The 14,736-nt window shown below is 39.9% G+C and overlaps 1 protein-coding gene across 1 annotated transcript; it reads right to left on the bottom strand.

Annotated features, from left to right (window-relative positions):
• Window positions 1-228: 228 nt before the first annotated feature.
• On the bottom strand, window positions 229-3,394 carry sox17 (SRY-box transcription factor 17). The gene is made up of 2 exons (XM_087789196.1): window positions 2,983-3,394; window positions 229-2,140 (listed from the first exon to the last, which is right to left on the bottom strand). The coding sequence occupies exons 1-2, from the start codon at window positions 3,278-3,280 to the stop codon at window positions 1,305-1,307; spliced, it is 1,134 nt and encodes a 377-aa protein (XP_087645322.1). The 5' UTR covers window positions 3,281-3,394; the 3' UTR covers window positions 229-1,304.
• Window positions 3,395-14,736: the final 11,342 nt, after the last annotated feature.

The raw sequence follows: 14,736 nt of genomic DNA, 5'->3' as shown, positions 1-14,736 counted from the left end.
AGTTTAAAAATAAATAAAGTTTGTATTGTGCAAATCTACAACAAAAACAAACCATACGTCAACACCTAGTATTGCAAATTTAATTTCAAACTTTTTCATCATTTATTTGTGTTTAGTTAGCAACGTAGGAAAAGTACTCACGTATTGTAACTTTAATCCGTAACTACCGCAGGATTACATGACAAAGAAAAGCAAAGTTGTAATTGAATGAAACACGGAATGACAACATTAATTTTTGGAAGAATTTATTTTTCAAAAGTGCAAAAGTAAAAAAAAAAACACTTCATTTGTACAAAATGCCGACTGTACAATATTGACTAAAAGAAAATTAACTCATGGTTTTGTTGTGTTCACTTGAGATCAAACATCAGCTGAAAAGATCGCTTTGTTAAATCTAAGGTAAGAGTCCAGCAGATCAAAACTTCTGCCCAAAGTCAAACAACTTTTTGCTAGATGTGGTAATTTTCAATTCTTTTTTTTATCAAGTTGGATTTTTTTTCAACCAAGAAGATAAAGATTGTACTTAAAATATATATTTTGTTCATAATTTATGAAGGTTTGCAGGTGGATTTATAAATAAATATTCCAACAGATGAAGAAATTTGCAAAAAGCAAATTACAATAACAATTGATTATATTTATATATAATCAGTTTCTCTTTCCATTTTAAACATGCTGAAGAATGAGATAATAGTGTTTGCTAATTCCGACAAAACAATATGTATTTATATCTTTTGGCAGATTTGAAAATATCTATAATTTTTCAGGGAAAAAAGAATCTTCATGTCGAGATTATTATTAAAATGTACTTGTTTAATTGTTTGAATTTCATTTGGTTAATAAAGAAAAAACCCAGAATTAAATTACAATTTTCTGAGGGATTTTCTGTCCTAGCTACTCGGGGTGAGAAGCAGGGGACACTCCTGTCGGTCACTAATTGACAACAGAAAATGTTTTCTCAAAAGATTCAGAACTTGAGCTACAGTTGGTAAAAAACATAAAAATGCTTCGGTGTCGTCCATGATTGCTCTTTAAATAAACATTTACAATAAGTCAAAAAAGATGTTTCAAAGATAGAAATCTTGCTTTAGAAACTGTGTTTTAGCCTCAAATGATGTCGACCAGTAAGGCTGATTTTGTTCTCAAGTGAAGACACTCACTTGCATAGAGGGACAGAGGAAATGCTAAATAAAAATCGTCTCTGAAAAGAATCTTCAACAAATACAGCAGTGGCTTTAAGAAAGTAGAAAGACTTTTGTTCAGATTTAGCAACAGGGGCGAGGTCCGCTGTCCTTGAGGGGGGTTTAGGAGTTGTTGTAGCCGTGGTAATACACAGCTGTGCTGGCGTCTGACAGAACCGATGATATGAGGCTCTCGGGTCCTTGCATGCCAGCGTCGTGTGGCGGGTACACGTCGGCACGTGCCGACGAGGAAGTTAAATACTGCTCGAACTCGCTGCGGTCCACCTCGCTCAGCAGCTCGGACGGGTGCATGTGATCCACGCCGTCTGCCGGGTGGGAGTCCGGCGGAGGGGAGAGCTGACCCGCCCCCCCCGGGTGTCGCTTCGGGTGACCGCAGTGTTGAGCGTAGTACATGGACAAAGGGTTGGGGCATCCCATGTAGGCGGGCGGAGGAGGGTCCGAGGCCGGGTGCCGGTGCAGGCCCGGGTGGAGGTCCTGGTACTCGGCCGGGTGGTACAAGTACCCGGGCATCATCTGACACGCGTCGTCCTGAGAGTGAGGCGGGAAGAACATGGAGTCGGACTCCACGGCGTCCAGGGGGGACGTGTCGGGGGTGGGCAGGCTGTAGGCCTCGTACGAGGGTCCGCCCAGACCGTCCCGGTAGTGGCCCAGCGGCTGCTGCTGCTGCTGATGATGATGATGCGGGGGCAGCTGGTAGTCGTGGTACCCCAGACCGAGACCGTCCACGCACACCCGCCCGTCTCCGGACATGGAGCCCCCCTGGTGGTCCCCGTGGACCAGGAAGCCCGGGTCCAGCCTCTTAATCCTCTTCACCTGCTTCCGCCGGCGCGGCCGGTACTTGTAGTTGGGGTGGTCCTGCATGTGCTGGACCCTCAGGCGCTCGGCCTCCTCCACGAACGGCTGCTTCTCCACCACCGGAAGACTCTTCCACGACTTCCCTGCGGGTCAAGAGGGGGGCGAGCGTTAACGACCAGGGGCGCGGGTTGAGGGTCAAAAGGTCACGAAACTATTTCATGGTTGAACATAGTTCTGATCCGAAGACCGTCAAGATTATTAATAATGCATCAGATATATTTTATTTTTCAGGTTTAATCTGCATTTAACACAAACAAACTAAAGTTAAATTTGTCAAAATATTTAAAATCATTAATTTTATCATTATTTTATTTTGCTTGTGTTTATGTTTTTACAATTTTAGGACAAGAAAAGACACTTTATTTGTCCCTCGAGGGCGAATCCCAGTTGTTGTTGTTTTACTTTATAGTTTAATATCTTCATATAAATACAAACGTTTTAGAATGAGAAATATAATTTGTACTTTTATCAAACTGTTATTTTTATTTTAAAATATGACTCATACATAATCGTATATTATTTTAGATTTAACTTTATTAAATATAAATTTGTTTCACTTTAGATATTATTTGAATGCTGATGTTCTTCTTCTGAAAATAAACGTATTTCTTCTACGTATTTAACTGTATACTTTCTCAAGTTATAAACACAACTGTGTGTTTTACTGTCTGTAATTTGTTTATTACAAAATTAAATAAAGGTTTGTTTTAAACCAGTATTAAACTCATTTTGTTTTTCATAAAGTCATTACGAATTTAATTCCGCGTCTTTAACTTGAATCATTTCAGAATTATTTTTTTAGAATGAACGAAATTTGTGTTTTATTGGAATTAAAAACTATATTTAGAACGAAAATAAAAGGTATAAAACAGTAGTCTAGAGGTTTTAAAAGCGGTCCACAAGTGAAGCTGGACTCGGAACTCACCCAACATCTTGCTGAGCTCGGCGTTGTGCAGGTCCGGGTTCTGCTGCGCGAGCCTCTTGCGCTCATCTTTGGCCCAGACCATGAACGCGTTCATGGGCCTGCGGATCCTGGGCTCGCTCTTGCCTCGGTTCTGTCCGCCGGACGACGAGCTCGCAGGTTCGCTCTTGACTTTGGGGTCCCCGAGCGGACTGAGGGGTTCGGCCCACTGACAGTGACCCACTCCAGGCATCATGACTGACATCGCGCACCTTGCCTGGTTCTGATCGTCGCTGGCGTAACCCGCATCCGGACTGCTCATCTCGGGTCGCTTCGGAACCGCCAGGCAAGAGTCACAAACAGTTCCAACTCTCCAGAGAACCGAGTCGACACTTTTGACAAAAAAAGTTCTTCTGGAACGATCGCGTCCACGAGTTCGAACGACTGGTCAGCGGAGAGAGATGTCGCGCGCGCTCTATAAACGCAGCGGCAGCCAATCGGCGCGAGGAGGGGGCGTGGCCACAGCCACAAAGGTGTGAAAGAGAGCCCGGGTCACCCCCCCCTACTGACGCCCTTGTTTGGGTGACCCCCGGGGAGAGACTGCAAACCTGCAGAGTAACCCGCTGAGAGAAGGAACCAGAAGTTAAACACAACTTTAAATATTGATAAAACGGTTCAGTTGGATGACGTCACAGGGTTTAAATCACCTAAAAAGTCGGAGGAAACTTTATTTTAAAATATAAAACTCACATTTTAGACTTTTATAGTCTTGTGTCACCGTCAGCATATATTTTCATTTAATACTGTGTTTAATGTGGTGAATCTTTCTTAACTTTAACCAACAGCGATAGTAAGTGACAAGTTAAGAATGTGTTAATCAAGGTTATGATGCTTCTTTATATTAATTGGTATTCACGCTCATCTTATTATTATTTTATTTTAAATTATCTTATGTTAACCAGGCTTCTGTTTTATTCTTCTTTTATTTGATTCATCTTATATATTGTTCTTTAGTTTTTTGTTGGTTTTATTTTGTCATTGGTGACAGTTTTAATTTTCTAATGAACAGAAACTCAATAAAAAGAACATTGAGAGAAAGAAAAACAAGGTCATATAATCCCAGACGCATGTGGCTTGAATCTTATTGTTTGCTCATATCCTTGAAGATTCATACGTTGGAGTTTAATGGATAGTAACTGAAGTCATACAGTTCTTGTTGTTGTTCTGTTGGGGAGAAGAGGAAGAGATGTGGGTCAGAATACATGTGTGTAAATGAGAGTGAAGAGGATGAAGATCAACAATCCAACAGTGAAACGAGTGATGGACAGTGAAAGAGCAGGTGAAGAAGAGAGTGAGGTAAGGGTGGAACAGGTGAAAATAGTGAGTTAGCGGACAGTCGTGTCTCAGGATGTTTAGTTCATACAAGTTAGAAGACTCAAAGTTGAATGAAGTAAAGTTCAGAAGCATCTTCAGAGTTTACTAGACGCTGAAATTCATCTCACTTTGTTTCTGAATGACCAGTCAAAGGTGGACTTCAGGTGAGGTCACACAGGGTTTCAAACTATTATTAATGTCTGGAATCTTACTTCACACTAACATTAACACACATTGACTCTTTAGTCAAGATGTGTTTTGTCTTTTTTGTTCATCTTATTTATTTTTGGACATTTTCTTTTTAACATCAACGGAAATCTACAATGATGCTTTATTATATTTCCCCAAATTCAGACAATAATGAATACAATTGGGAAATATTTTTGAAATAATTAATACAAATATTAATTTTGAAGGAAAATAAACAATATTTAATGTGTTTCTTTTAATATATTTTGACTCTCATACATTCATTTATTCTTCTGTCGACTGGAATGTATTTAATTACATTATTTTGAGGTACTTTTATAAGTTAAAAAATAAAAAAACGCTTATTTGTTTTTTAAATATGAATATTATTGATAACACTGATACGTTTTAAATAATCTATTTAAATATTCATGTTGAAAAAAACATTAACTATATATACTTCTATTATATTTTGAATATTAAGGAAGATAAATAACGTTTTTATTTATTCTTCTTGCAACTGGACTGTATTTATTTTCTGCGTAGGATATACGTTTTTTTCCTCAAAAACATATTTTTTGGCTTCAATCCCTTTGATCCCTAAAACTGTTCTTTATAAAAAGACGTTTCTCATCATATTCAGGTTTGATTCAATTCCTCTCGACAGCAGCGGATTGAATGACTCTACATCAAAAGATATGATGACTCTTCATGAAGTCGTTCTGAGCAGTAGAAACCGTGAGTTGAACCAGAGACTGGAGTGTGTATTAGGCTTCGGTGTTTCAATCGCTCAAGGTTTTGAAGTCAACGAGCGGCTCGTTCGCGCCTCTTTGAAGGAGAAACCATCAAAAGAAGGGAAATAAACAGTGAAATAAACAAACTTCACCAGAGTTCTCGGTTCACGACTCAACGACACGAATGTTGGAGACTTCTGGACCTGGGCTTTGACCTCTGCTGAAAACCGGGGTCAAAGGTCAGAGCCACCTGCAGCCACCGAACTCCCCTGTTGACTCAGCTCAGGCCCCGCGGGTCAGAAATCCAAACACGGCCCCACCGGCTGCTCCTTATCTGGCCCCCGCAGACACCCAACCTGTCAGCTCCGTCTTTTTCTGGGACAATCGGCATCGTGTTCTGGTCTCTGGTCCGATTATAGAGCGTGGGCTTATTTTTTTTCCTCCGGCACGTCAAAGAGGGTTGACAGAAATATGAGCGATGATTATGCAACTTTTTGTCTGAGGGGACTGCTGACCCTCGGGGGGGCTGTTGGGATGGCGGTCCAGCCTGGGGGGGCCGGGATCTGAACTGTAATGCTGTCATCATCTATTTTACAACCGATGACCTGGTGATGATAGAGAATGAGTGAGAAGTGTGGGTGTGTGTGTGTGTGTGTGTGTGTGTGTGTGTGTGTGTGTGTGCATGTGCGTGTGTGTGTGTGGATGGGAGTGAAATCCTGTCGTTTGAAGGGAGAAGTCATAAAGTCTGGAGTCGCAGCCACATTTCCTCCACAAGGTGAGGCTCAGCGTCGACCCAGAGGAGGGGATGTGCTGCTGGCGGGTGGGATGAGGGGGGGACAAGTGACATGCCTCACCCGCCTCCCCCCTCCATCTTTCGAGTCCCCCACCCCGTGTCTTGGGAGTCTGGAGCTGGGCGGGGGTCAGGGCTCCCGACGCCAGGCCTCTGGACTTCGGCGCTGAGGGAGAGGTCACTGGGCTTGCTTACACAATGGCATTATCTCAGTTCCAGCCTCAGCTACTGCAGCGGTGAGCACTTCCTGTCCCTCCGCAAGCACTTCCTGTCCTTGGCGCTGCAGCACAAAACTGTCCGCCTCCCGAAAGCAGCGAGAGCGGAGCGAAGCGGCGGGCCGCCCGGCTCGCTGTGTAAATGTCTGTGGGTGGCTTTCTTGGGAATTGGACAATGTGTTTGCCGGCTCCTTTGTGCCGCCATGCGAGGCGCTGGTGTTGGTTTAAATCACAGGGACGGAAGGTGTGTACGGGTCGATCCCCCTGGACCGCCTCGAGACGCTCGCTGCTCTACAAAGACAGTCGAGCTCGCCTGCTAATGAGGAGTTTAAAAGCTCTCAACCAATAGTTCTAACAATAGTTTGTCCCGGACTGGAAGTTGAATTCAATGCTTACAACATATATACACAAGATATATTCCCACCTTAATTACAAATCCCTCAATATAATAATAATAATAACATATATGCAAGAAGGACAAATAATGAATTTATTTATTTCAATTTATTTCAATGTTTTTTCTGTCATTCTGTCAAGTCAAAGCTTTATACAAATCAGTGGTCCTCAATCCTGGGTTTGAAACATTTGTTACTGGGCCGCACAGGAAAAAAAAAAATTGTTTCCTAAAAGGTGTTTCATTTAGTAAAAGAAAACATTACTTCTCTAAAATAACATTCATGTTTAACCAGTGAAAAGAGTTAAACATAAACTGTGGAGACAAAACTTCTGATTTAGAGTCTTCATTCCATATACTGCATATAGAAACATGATCACACATTAACACAAGACCTCTAAAGACTAGCAGACCCATACATACAGAGCACCATCATCCACATACAATCAAACATACCATGTATGCAAATACACAAACATCCTGTCGTAACCAGCCCAGAGCTCTTGCTGATCATGCAATTAATTGTAGTTTTTTTGCAGGTCATGCTATTGTATTCTTACTTTTTTCTATCTGAACGTCGGTATGTGAATATAACACTTCACCTGGACCACAGTACAGAAATGGTTGGGGACCCCTGATCTAAATCGTGGTTTTACAGAATTTTGATTCCAAAAGTCAAATTAAATAAAAATAAAAAGTGTTAAGGCCTGGTACATGTCCCCTCAATCTGAGAAGCTAGCTCTGCTAGTGACTCGCTAAGCTGGCAAGTCTAGTAGGAGAACTCACATTTCTCTGATCCTTAAAACTCTTCACTGGCTGCCAGTTTCTTTCAGGATCAACTTTAAAATTCTGGTTCTTACTTTCAGATCTATTCATGGTCAGGCTCCTCCTTACATCACTGATCTGATCCAGCCTTACACCCCAGCTCGGGCTCTGAGGTCTGTGGATCAGAATCTACTGATGGTTCCTGAACACGCTTCTGGACCAGAGGAGAGAAATCCTTCCAGGCTGTTGCTCCTAAGCTTTGGAACGATCTTCATCTCCCTCTGTGTTTGATGATCTACTGACTCCTTCAAGAAACATCTCAAGACATTTTTATTTGTTCAGGCTTTTCCCTGATTTTCTGGGACTCCAGTGTTTGTCTTATGTGTCTTGGCCTTTTAAGTATATATTTTAACTCTGTATTGTTTTCGATTGTTAAAGCACTTTGTTACCCTGGTCTAGAAAGGTGCTTTACAAATAACTATTACTTAATGATTTATGTAAATTACGGGAAAAAGTTTATTATTAAACTTCATAACACCAATTAAAAAAGAACACAAAAAACAGCCAATTATCGAACCCCCCCGTCAAGCAGCTTGAATTTTAGTGAAGGTCATTTCAGTTTCAAATAAACATCAGTCTGCAACATGCACTTGGAGACAGGATTTTTTTCCATCGATGAATCTTTGGGAGCAGAAATTAAATGGTAAACAATCTACATTAAACAAACATAACTAGCACTACTTGTTACAACTACTTCTTTATAATGTAATGTTGTATTTGTTTAAACGGTTATGCCAGTTCCTGTCTTTTATTGTCATTTCCATAATATTTAATGTCTCCCTTTATACACATATACAGGTACAGTATGTGTGTAGAAACAAAAGTAAAAAGATACAATTAAAAATCTAGTATTTATTTTTTTTTAATTGTAGAAAACATGTATAGAAGGTCTTCCATTAAAAGAAAGAAATGCATCAAAATAAAGCACTTCATATTTCAGTTAGAATAATAAAAAATTATAATGATATCTAAATTATCATTAAACTATGATTTAAAACTTTCAGCAGTAACTGTGATTCCAAAACTCAGTGTCGAACAAACAAATGATCGTATTTTCCGCACTATTAGGCGCACCGGATTATAAGGCGCACCTTCAATAAATGGCCTATTTTAGAACAGTTATCATTAATAGGGTGCACCAGATTATAAAAAATACAGTCAAACGCTTGACTGAGGTTTCGTTATGCATCCACTAGATAAAGCTGTGCTAAAGGGAATGTCGACAAAACAGTCAGATAAAGTCAAACTTTATTAAGTGTTCTGACAACTCCTTTCACTCCAATCGTAACGATGTTCAAATGATGTTTAAAAGGCTTCAAACAGCAGCTCGTGAGACTGGGGTTGTGAGCAAACAAATGTTGAGCGAGCAGCAGTGAAGTTGAGCCCATTTATGACGGCTAGAGCGCGTGTATGACATGTTGAACGCACGTGTATGACTGGTTGAACGCGCAGCAGAGTGTATTTGAGTGTACAACAACCAAGACACACTCTCTCAAACTGGTGGCAGTAATATCACTCCACAGAAACATCCGCCATGATGTGACGTGCGTCGTCAATCCCGACCCGTGATGATGCAATGACGTAATCCCGCTCGCAGCGTATCGGCTCAGTCGGCGCAGAGTCAGGAAATTGTTTGTAAACAAGTCACCCACCAGGTAATGTTCATATATAAGGCGCTCCGGATTATAAGGCGCACTGTCGTTTTTTGAGAAATTTAAAGGCTTTTAAGTGCGCCTTATAGTGCGTAAGGTACGGTAAGAGGGAATTTGTCTGGAAACAAGAATGTCTGCTTGTTTTTCAGCCTCAATCCCTTCCCGGTGGAGATTGAAATAACACTGCTTTAATCCTCGGTTGCCAACTGAAAAGCGACAAAAGAAAATGTATCTAAAACTGTCACTTTCATCTTCATCGTCACAAACCTTTATTTAATTAACCTGTGTCTCCAACACCTGCTGGATGAGGGGGTTTAGAGGGGGAGGTCACACAAGTGTTTTTTAAACAGAATTCTCTTTATAGATTTCACACCTTTCTTTCCCCAGAGGTTCTAACAAGATGTGTCAGGCTGTCAAAGAATCATTATTGAGTCTTTGGTGACAGATGAAGCTGAGGTCACATGTTGATGTAAGGTGGATGAAGATGTGAGGCCCCCTCCTCACACTACACTTTTTAGCTCATGGACGGCAAATGAAACAGTCCGTCCCTCACCGGCCTCGTCGGCTGAGTTGACACAGTCTCTTGTCATTGTTCTGGAGGCGTTAATCTGTCAGGGAATCAGGTGGGAATCTTCTTGTCCCCCTTGTGTTTATTGAGCGCGACATTCCACGAGCAGAAGACTGAGGAGGAGGTCCCGGCATCTTCAACCTGCTCGACCCCCGCGTTATCACTCCCCGCCGAAGATGCACCCTCGATAAAAACCCTTGTTTGTTTGGGTCAGTCTTATCTCCTCCACTCACACTTCAGTCTGGCTCCAAGAAAACTGTAAAATAGGACTTAAGTCATGCTAACATGAGGATGTTTGGTGACCCGGGAGTTCGCACGCTGCCAAGAGTGAGCCGAGGGTCCAGCGGAAGCACCAGAGTCAAATAATCAGTGTCTTTCCTGTGGTGCTGGAGTCTGGATCGTGGACATGCAGTTGACAATTGAAACGTTAATTAATATAATTGTAAAAAAGAACTTGAAGCTACTTGAAGAATAAAACAAACTAAACTCTGACTTATTATGATCAACAAACACAGAGGTCAATTGAGGATTTTTTTTATGGAAGTATGAACTAACAGTTAAAATGTTGATACTTTTAATCTATTTTGTTAAAATGTTGAAAGATAGACGGACGGAAGGCAAAAGGATTGATAGATACAGAACTTTGCGAGAATTCTGACCTGCTCTAGTAGAAGAACTCACATATCTCTGATCCTTAAATGTCTTCACTGGCTTCCAGTTTCTTTCAGGATCAACTCTAAAATTCTGGTTCTTACTTTCAGATCTATTCATGGTCAGGCTCCTCCTTACATCAGTGATCTGATCCAGCCTTACACCCCAGCTCGGGCTCTGAGGTCTGTGGATCAGAATCTACTGATGGTTCCTCGGACACGGTTCTGGACCAGAGGAGAGAAATCCTTCCAGACTGTTGCTCCTAAGCTTTGGAACGATCTTCCTCTCCCTCTGTGTTTGATGATCTACTGACTCCTTAAAGAAACATCTTAACACATTTTTATTTGTGCAGACTTTTCCCGGATTTTCTGAGACTCTGTGTTGTTCTCGGTGTTATCTTGATCTTTAAGTATATATTTTATTGAGTATTGTTTTGATTGTTTAAACGCTTTGTGACCCTGGTCTAGAAAAGGGCTCTACAAATATAATTTACTTACTTACTTACTTACATCAGCAGCGCAGGTGTTTAGCAGTCGAGCAGACACCTTGTCAGGAACAGCAGCCTTCCCTGGACGAATCCTCCGAAGTACATCCCAGACCTGGAGTGAGGTGATGCTGGGAAGAGGTTGTGTGAAGCTGAGTGAGGCAGAGGAATGTGGGGCAGGTTCTGAAGCAGGTTGCAGTGAGTTCCTGCTCAAACCTGTTGAAAAAGTTGTTTAGACCGTTCGCCTCCTCCACTGTGTCCACTGCAGTCAGAGCGGACTTGATCTTATGTCCAGTGATGGTTTTAACACCATCCCAGACCTCTCTTATTTGTTGACCCTTCAGCTTCTCCTCCAACCTCCTCCTGTAGGTGTCCTTTGCCTCCCTCAAGCATCGCTTCACTTACCATTATTTGAGAAATGATATATAGAAATAGTTTAATACCATTATTTAAAAAAAAGTATTAAATACTTTTAAAATGTCATGTTTGGCCATTCAATATTCTGACGGCACTGATACTTATATACGTTTTGATTTTACCACATGATTTTAAATATTAGCAGAAAATTGACATCAAATGGTTAATATTGTGGAAAATCCATAATACAATTTGTGTCCTTTATGAAATTAAATAGAAAAGGAAAATGAAAAGATATAAGAGAAAATGAAAGTGCATATACAAATATGAATTTAATATATTTATTATTTTAAAACGAAATTAAATAGTAATACAATACAATCATAATATTGTACTCAATTTAAATAATTACAGGCAGACTGTGACACACAGAGAGTTGAAGGTTCAACTCAAAAGTCCAATTTTGAACTCTGTGTGCTAAAGTTGGATGTTAAGCTAAATGATGCTCATGGTGTCGAGCAGCATGAAAATTGAGCCACAAAACAAATGCACCACCAATGAGTCTTTCTTTACAGCATCAAGGTGTTCATCAGGATTACACACTTTGATCAGTTTAAAATAGATAGTGTTTCAAACATCAAACTCAAAGAATGAGAATCTGCTCTTCACATACTTTGCTGGATTTTCTCATCTCTTATCGAGCCGACCCGAGGTCTATTAATAGTTCTCCTTCACTGACTGATGAGTCTCCATTAGTAAGCAGGCGAAAGGGAAAACCCAGGTTTCCTCACTGGAATGAACAGCGAGGTCAGCGCCACTGGACTCTTTCATCTGGTCTCTTTCACCGGTCCAGAACCCGCCCCACCCCCATCCATCGGCACATTGTCCCGACTGAGGCTAATTGAGAGCCGTGTTTATCATTTTTATGACTTTATCCAGGAGGACAGAGGTACGGCACGCTTCCTGTTCTGCAGGTTCCTTGACAGAGCAGTCGCATTATTAGGGTCAAGCTCAACTCCCATCTCGCCGCGCCATTGTTTTCACTGCTGCAATGACCATTCCCAAACTGATAAGACGCATCTATTTTCAGGTTTCACTTTTTTTTAAAGAGATTTGTCCTTCACACACGACCTTCCTGAAATACTCTCATGAAACACAAACATGGACATAAACATATGAGATACTAAGTTAATAGTACGTTTTAAATTTAATTTATGACACTATACAGATCTTGAACAACAAACGCTGTGTGGAGCTCAGTGTTGAGATACAGAACATAGTTCTGCCTTTAACTATTACGTTTTCTCAAGTTAAAACTAAATCTAAACCTAGTACCTAGTACTGCAAGCTATTGCAGCATTATGCTATTAAAACATGCTTGCACACATAGTTACTCATTTAAACATATTTATTTTGATTAAAACGACAGACGCATTTATTATAAAACACTTTTGTACTAGAATATCGATAATAGACTTTTTGTACTAGAATGTCCATAATAGAGTTGGTTTAGTAGGATATCTATAATAGACTTGGTGTTCTAGGATGTCCATAATATACTTTTTGTACAACAATATCCATAATAGACTTAGTTTAGTAGAATATCCGTAAAATACTTTTTGTACTAGGATTTCTATTACAGACTTGGTGTACTAGGATGTCCATCATCAACTTGGTGTACTACCGTTTCCATCATCAACGTGGTGTACTAGGATGTCCTTCCGGTACTTCGTGAACTTGCAGGTCCATCGAAGACTTGGTGTACTAGGATGTCCATAATAGATGTTTTGTACAAGAATATCCATAATAGACTTAGTTTAGTAGGATATCCGTAATAGACTTGTTGTACTAGGATGTCCATAATAGACTTTGTGTACTATGATTTCCATCATCAACTTGGTGAACTAGGATGAACTTCCCGTACTTAGTGAACTTGCAGGTCCATCATAGGCTTGGTGTACTAGGATGTCCATAAACAAATAATGATGATAAAGTCTTATATAGAACTGCTGAACCATTCATTTTTTCTATATTGTCTATAACTGTCTATAAATAATTGCTTTAACGCTGAACTGAGTCTGAATTTTATTGCATATAGTTTTCTCACTAATCTCAGCTTCACATTCAGATTAAACTCCAAGACTAAAAATAAAGTTTAGAATGGTCAGTTTCACAACAATACCAACACTTCTTTGCCAAGGTCACCCAATTAGATAAACACTGACGACACTTCTTTCTCATTTCGAGTCGCACACTCCAGTATTATGTTTAACACCATTATTGTTTTCCTGCTACAGATAAACACTATTCATCTGAGCGTGACCCGCGTTTGACCTCTCCACCAGTGGAGTCTCAGGTCGCTCACCACACCACGGGTCTTCCACTTTCATAAGGAAAAGGGAAGATGACTCAAGATCTGCTCAACACTGGAGTCTTTGTAAACGACAATCAGAGTGTGAATTGATTCCTCGGCTTTCATGTGTGGCCTTTGGCTTTGTGCGGCGCGAAGGAAAGAAACTCAGATGCCCCTCCAGAGGGACGGCGTGTCGCTCTGGTGCAACCGATTCCGATCAATAGCGTGTGTGATCAGCAGCATTGTGCCTCGCAAGAATCTGGATCAATAGAGTCGCCGGAGTGACCTGCAGAGACAGATAAGTGGAGACGTTGAACTTCGTCTTCACCTTTAAGTTAAACTGGAAATGACACATTTGTTCTGCCCCAAAATACCTTAAAAAACAAACAAATATCAGTCAATTTTATCAAATTTTTAACACATTCTATTAAACTAAATATGATTAATACAGTTTGAATCAACATGTTCGTTGGCAAATTGTATTTTTTTTTTAAAGTAGATGTTATTCAGCAATTTTTATCAACCAAAAGAAAAAACACATAATACATCAAATATGGCGACAAAGCACTTCTGAAAAAATAATAAACATGCAGATCAATGAATCTTAATCTATAAATAACTGAATAATTTCCAGTGTTTTGCTTATTTTAACACCTAATTATATACAACTGGACAAATATTTTATGAAACACTTTAATTTCATTAAAATGGGGAAAGGGGTCAAAAAGCTAGTGTTTCACTTTAAATATTGTCCAAATACTTATAATAGATGTTAATAAAATAAAATATGTTCATTATTAATACAAGCAATAAATAAACTTTTATTATTCATTTTTCTTTTAATAGAAATAGTATCTTGTTTGCGTTTAGGGCATATAATGTGAATTACATTACTCTTAAATAATAAAGATTCAAAACTACCTTAATAAAATACCAGACACATGACTTAAATGTGAGGAGGACATGATAGACGGCAAAAGAAAAGAAATAATGAATTAAAAAGTGACAAAAATAGATTTTAATTTTGTTTAAAATGACCAACCATTAATAGATATTAATATCTAAAATTGAATGGCATTTTGAATTATGTTAAAACTAGAGTTAAAATACAAAGGAGAAATCTAGTGAAACTGAGCGAGGTGACACCACAGCACAGAGAGCGCCCTGGTAAAAGTTAGTAACAACCTGCTGA

This window comes from Callionymus lyra, chromosome 4, assembly GCF_982586985.1.
Source record: "Callionymus lyra chromosome 4, fCalLyr1.hap1.1, whole genome shotgun sequence".
Classification (NCBI taxonomy): Eukaryota; Metazoa; Chordata; class Actinopteri; order Syngnathiformes; family Callionymidae; genus Callionymus; species Callionymus lyra.
The sequence above is the reverse complement of the archived record's forward strand: the minus strand, read 5'-3'. Positions and strand labels throughout refer to the sequence as shown.